Genomic DNA, 6000 nt, shown 5'->3' with positions numbered 1-6000 from the left:
ATGCTTTAAAAAAAATGTTTTTTTCATTTTTAAATAGTTGAAATAAACCGAAAGAAGAAAAACCTTTCAGGACATCTGAAAGTTGTGTGAAATTCAAATTTGTGTCCATAAATACAGTTTTATTAGAACACTGCCACACCCATTCCTTGGCGTGTCGCCTGTGGCTGCTTTCGAGTGACGGGATTGAGGAGTGGACACCGAGCCCATTATCTAAAATATGTACTATCTGGCCATTTCCAGAAAAAGTGTGCGTACCCCTGGGGTCGGGGAAGCAAGACCTGGCTATCAGTAGTACTTGTGCTAAAGGCTATGAAACACATACGCACAGGTGAAGAATTACAAAGCAGGCACCTGTTTACCCCAACAAGAGGGTCAGGAAACAAAACACTGCCGGTCAGCACCCCAGGAGTCCTCTGTGTGTCCTATCTTCCCGATCAAAGTTCATCAGTATCTGGACCTTTGTGAGAATATCTTCCGCGTTGTTCTTGTAAATTTCCACCACCTCAGGCTTGTAAATGAATCATGCGCGTTTTCAAACTCGTTATAATAGAACACTATCCCTCTTTTTTGTGGTTGTCTTGCTTCTTTCCATTTAGCGAAGCTCATCTACTCATTTGACCGTTGATGGACAGTTGGGGCATTTCCAGCTCGGGGCTATTGTGAATAGCACTGCTGTGAACATCGTGTATCCGAACCATCGCTGACTTATGCAAGAGTCTGTCCCTCGAGAGGAGTGGGATTGTTGGATCGCGGGTTATGTGTACCTTCAGCTCTACCCGTTAATGCCAAACTGTTCCCCAAAGAGACCGGACCAAATCGCGCTCCCACCAGCCGCCTCCTTACTTAAGGAGCACAGAAACTCTCTGAGTCTTGTCAGCCGGCACTATTTGCATCTTCAAACCCTGAACCACAGTCCCCTAGAGAGCCAGACAGGGTGCGTGAGAACCATTATCCCTTCTGCCCTGCACCTCGTGTCTTACAAATGTAGCAAGAAAACGGTCAAATTTTCCAAGAGTGACCCTGGAGGGAACATGAACTCTTTTAGGTCTTGGCTATACAGGTCAGCCAGGGTGAGAATGCCCTGACCACCCTCCCCTCTCCCTCCCTAACCACTCCAACTCCTGTGATGGGCGCTAAGGAAGGAGGCTCATCACAGCCCAGGGGTCAGGTGCTCTCCCAAAGCCTGTGGAGTGGACGGGCGAGGCGGGAGCAGGGAACGGTAACTGCCCCTTCCTCCTCTGGGAGACGGGAGGACTTCGAAGGTCGGGGCATCAGCTCCTGGGAAGCAGATGCTTTTGTCTTTTTCTGCAGGGTTTTAGGAAGACTGGGCAGCCAAGGCCTAATCCCCAGCGGCCAGCGCGCCGTAACCCCCTCACCTGAGGGACCAAGCACTTAGCGGCATTTCCGAGGCCTGATGTAGCTTCACACTGAACGGGCACCAGTAAGCCCCAAGCCCCAGCGCATTTATCCAGTTCGGGAAGTGGATTAATAGAATAACCAATAAAACATGTATAAAAGCTTTAATTAAATCTGATGAAATAAAACTTCATGTTTTATTTATGGACACTCCCAACATGTGAAGGATTCAGGGACACATTCATTTTTACTGCCATTTCGTCCTCATATCTATAATTAAATCCAGGCTGCAGCTCTGGGCCAAAGCAATGCGGCATTTTAAAGCCGGCCTTGGACCGGCCCTCCCCCACCCCCATCTGCTTTTAATTATAATTACCATCCCCATAAAGGAAGGAGGCTTACGGCAAAACAAAACAATAAAACAAACAAACAAACAAAATGGTTGTTGCCATTGTGTTTTGAAAGGGCATGCCGAAGGCAGATTTCAGGCAGGTGGGCGTCCTATTTCCAGTTTTATTCTGTACCAAGTGCACAATCCCTTCATTTTACTTTTGACATAAAAAAAAAAAAAAAAAAAGGACTTCATGAAACAAGACAAAATAACTTATGATTATACGAAACATAACTGTGACAAATCACAAAACTATACATATTAATAGAAAAAAAGTGTACCTAATTCTTTAAAAGATTTATGACAATAAGCACCAGATGTGTGCCCCTAAAGTAAAATCGGCCCCATATCCAGTATGATATACGCAGTTCATTTCTCTACGTGAGTGTATATAACTATGTACAAGAGTCTGTGTGATTTATGGAAAACAGATTTCCACTCCCCCCCCCCCAAAGTGCTTTATGTCAGCAACATTACACAGGATGTTCTGCTGTCTGTACAAAATAAATCTTTTCTTCTTCTTCTTCTTCTTCTTTTTTTTTTGCTTTATCCATTGCAAAAAAAAAAAAAAAAAAAAAAAAAAAGGTAACCGCAGAAATTCCACACCACCAACAAAAAGTGCCATTAAAAATGCTGCTATAAAATGACATGGTCAAAACAGACAAATAAAATAGCAAATAATTGAATTGGACATTTACAGTCACTATTCCCAATACTTCAAGACAACTGGAAAGTCCAGGTTCTGGGACAGACCGGGGAGTTGAACGTTTACCTCTGCTCTAGTACACTAATGTGCTCGACAGCTGGTAAGTGAAACAGGACAGAACCACACCACCCCTGTTCTATCAGGGGGTCCCCTGAAGGCCTTCCGTCCACTTCGAGTCACCTGTGCAATTTGGGGGAGACATGGTTAAAGGGAGACACCCCACAGGACCAGCAAATACTTAAATAATATTTAACGGCCGATCAGAGGCTAAATTACAACTGACATTTTGAAATGGTCCCTTTAGGGAATTAAGACAATGCAGCAAATGAAATGTCTCTAAGCAGACTGATTTTTTTTTTTAATGTAATAGGATAATTGGCTTTGCGCTGTGTGTATTTCACCAGTTTTTTTCAAAACAGGGGAATGACAATCTCTGCTCAGATGTTGATGAAAATGGTTACAATATCGAGACTAAAAAGGCCAGGAAATGGAAGGGAGTGAGTTTCTCGAAGTTTCTACCTTCACTGCTACAGACATGATGATGAATGCAGATATAAATCTGGCACGACACTGGAAGCAAGCAAGGGGCAGATTTTAAGGTCAGGGGAGACTCTGGACTCTAAGGACAGCCTGTGCCGTCTATAAGGAACCCGAATGTGTCGTGCCCTGAGGCCCCGACTCCAACATGCAGCCCCTGGGATACGCTTGACGGGTATGTGAGGGGGCAGCTGACCTTGCAGGTCAGGTCGCACTCGACTCTGCTTCCCGTGCGCTCCCTCTGCTAACACCAAAGTCCCTTGGTGGGGGGGTGGGGGAGGGACTGGTTTCCGTCCCTGCTGAGGGAGGAGGCCCTGAGGTGCTGCTGCTGTCCCCTCCCCCCACAAGCAGCGGGACAGGGCCACCATGAGGCCGGGCTAACACCAGAGGCAGGCACAGGGGCATGTCCCCCAGGCAAAGAGGACGATGACACCCAGGGGTTTGTGAGGTTCAGCCTCTGGCTTCGCCTTCCTTCCCTCCCTCCCTGTAAATCGTGTAAAAGCCGCGAGGCACGGAGGCATCACTGCATTAACCCTGCTTTTTGTCAGCTTCTCCCTCCCTCATCTCACACATGAAGAACGTTCTGAGTTCCCCACGCAGGCCTCAGCGTTCGAGAATGGCCGCGCTGCCTCCCTAAAGACACCGGATCTCTACCTTCCTTTGCAGAGTGTGACAAAGGACACGCAAGGGATGGCAGGTAGCACGCTCGTGTCCTCCTTTAGGCCAAGTGACCTAACCCACAAAGTCTGCAGGGGGGAGGCCCGAGGGCTCATCTGGAAGGGAAGCCTTTCGGAAAGCAGCGCAGATCTTTGTCAAGTGGGTAACTCGGCCCTCTCGCGGGCCTGGCCTTTCTCAGATCGGAGCTCAGCGGTCGGCGGACCTTGCCCACCGTAAAAGCGGACCCCCCACGCGGCTCTTTAGTCCCCTCTCTCCGTGACGTGTTGGGATCCGGTCGGCGTCAAGCAGCACGTGAGCGACTGCCGAGCCCGACTGGAAGGACCTGTCTGTCTGGATACAAACTGTCCCGGGACACCCAGCTGGTTAACCCTTCTCGAAGACCGTAACGATCCCAGTTGGACAAACCACATTGTTTCATTTGTGTTCAGAACCCATTCTTCAGGACAGAGAAAAGAAACTGTTGAAACGCGATAGTTCTGGAACGCCAGAGTTTACCAGGGGTCTCTGCGCTGTGGCTAATTTTTATGGCCTTACGCGCACGACTTCAGATCTTTTTGAATAGCTTTGTAAACGCATCACGGAAAGTGGCTTCCTATTCAGGTTTGCTATCAGATGACCAAGAGCTCTGTGGAAATTCCAGGCTAGAGTTACAGGAAAGAAGCGAACATCTGCTGCCCCAGCCTTCCCTCTACCTGCTCCCTGGGAAGACCTTGCCAAGGGTGCTCAGGCAGTGGCGGTGGGCGAGCGGGAACAGAGAAGGTGACAAGAGCGAGGAGGGAGAGGAGAGTACGGGGGAGGGACAGACGGATGAGCGGACATCCTAACGGAGGCGAGCAGAGGCTGTGCGAAGTAACTGGACATCAGGCACCTCTCGTGTGGTTTTTTGAGAGAGCCCAGGGTCTCAACTCGGCGTGTCCCTGTTCTACATCTTCTAGCACGACCTGGGCGCGGCATTCCCCGAGCGGAGGCGAAGGGTCAACGAGTCAAGTGATCTTTTCCACCGAACAAGGTCTTCGAGGTGGAGTCGCCTCACGCAGTCAGCCCACCAGGGTTTCTGCTACGGCACTGGGAAGGGGTCGGGCCCACCCACTTCCCGCCGGTGCCTTTCGCTCAATGCAAAACTACGACTCTGGGGGGCGGGGGGGGGGGCTCCCAGGCGCTGCGAGGTGGGACCAGGTGGGGCCACGGGCTGTGGCAAAAATGGATGTAGCTGGGGTGATTAAGATAACTATTTCCATCCAAAGAACAGACCTCTAAATATTTTTCTTCCTTTAAAAGTAGATGTAAATAACAAGTCTTTAGCGTAAAAGAACTAAGATAAGTTGCTGGAATATAAAACAGGTTCTAGTGCCTTTTAAGGGACTGTGCTTGATAGAACCTCATTTTGCTTCTGGACAAATACTGAAAAGCGACTGGTTAGCACGGGGACGGGAAGAGCAGAGAGGCACCAGCTCGCCGGGGTGCCAGGCCGGTGCAGTGCCAGGATGGGGGGGGGGGGCTCCTCCACGGGCTGAGCCCAAGCGGTGCTTTGGATGCAGATTTCCCTCATCAGGTCCTGCCGGAGCCAGTGGGAGGGATGCGTACGGGGCGAGGCAGTTCTCTGTGCTTCTGGCAACTTGGGTTTTCCTTCCCTACTTGGAGTTCTGTGCGAGGGTGGTCCCCGAACTACACTTTGACATGTGCGTCATTTCACTGGTGTCCTTTGAGAGTGGACAGCTGGAAGGAACAGGTGTCCGGTAGAGTGACTCTAAATTCCCTTTGAAGAGACAGTCCTGTGGGCCACCAGCAAATCCAGGAAGAGCAGCAACCGCACGCAGCCCTGGGAAGGCCGGCCCTGACCAGTCCCGCCTTCCAGAGACACGCCTGGGACTTTGCAGGTTCCACGGAAGCAGCTGGCATCCTCTTCATGCAGTCAGTGAGGGTGTGAGAGTACAAGGTGGCGAGCGACGAAAAGGTTCCGGATGCCAGCGGTAGTGGAGGCCAGGGGAGCTTTTAGCCTTCGGTATAGACAGAGGAGAGCTGGCTAGGACAGCGGTCCACAGCGCTGATCTGCAAGAACGTGGCGTCTTCAGGCCCGCCACGCACAGAGTCCCCGAAGAGGCCGGGGGACCCCGACGGCAAATCATACACTGGAAGAGAAGGAGAAAAGTCAACGGTCCCGTCTGTCTATACCCACCGTGTGTGCCCTACGGCCAGTGCTGAGTGGGGGCCCAGGGTTAGGACCTTCAACGGCTCTCTGTCCCCGGGGCCCTCAGTGGGGAAGGAGGCCGACGGACTTGCAGGCCTACGGTCAAGGTAAGTCTTGGCAGAAAATACGGGCTGAGTGCAAATA

The 6000-nt window shown here is 50.6% G+C and overlaps 1 protein-coding gene across 5 annotated transcripts in view; it reads right to left on the bottom strand.

Moving 5' to 3' along the window:
• Positions 1-1503: 1503 nt before the first annotated feature.
• Positions 1504-6000, bottom strand: part of GLIS3 (GLIS family zinc finger 3) — a 448764-nt gene continuing 444267 nt past the window's right edge. For all 5 annotated transcript variants that reach the window (XM_045468649.1, XM_045468646.1, XM_045468645.1 and 2 more), the window contains one exon: positions 1504-5797. In XM_045468649.1, coding sequence (XP_045324605.1) covers positions 5661-5797 — 137 coding nt within the window. In that variant the 3' untranslated portion in view covers positions 1504-5660. The remainder of the gene's footprint in view (positions 5798-6000) is intronic.

Source organism: Leopardus geoffroyi, chromosome D4 (assembly GCF_018350155.1).
Source record: "Leopardus geoffroyi isolate Oge1 chromosome D4, O.geoffroyi_Oge1_pat1.0, whole genome shotgun sequence".
In the NCBI taxonomy this organism is placed as follows: Eukaryota; Metazoa; Chordata; class Mammalia; order Carnivora; family Felidae; genus Leopardus; species Leopardus geoffroyi.
Note: the sequence above shows the minus strand (reverse complement) of the source record. Positions and strands in the feature narration are given on the sequence as shown.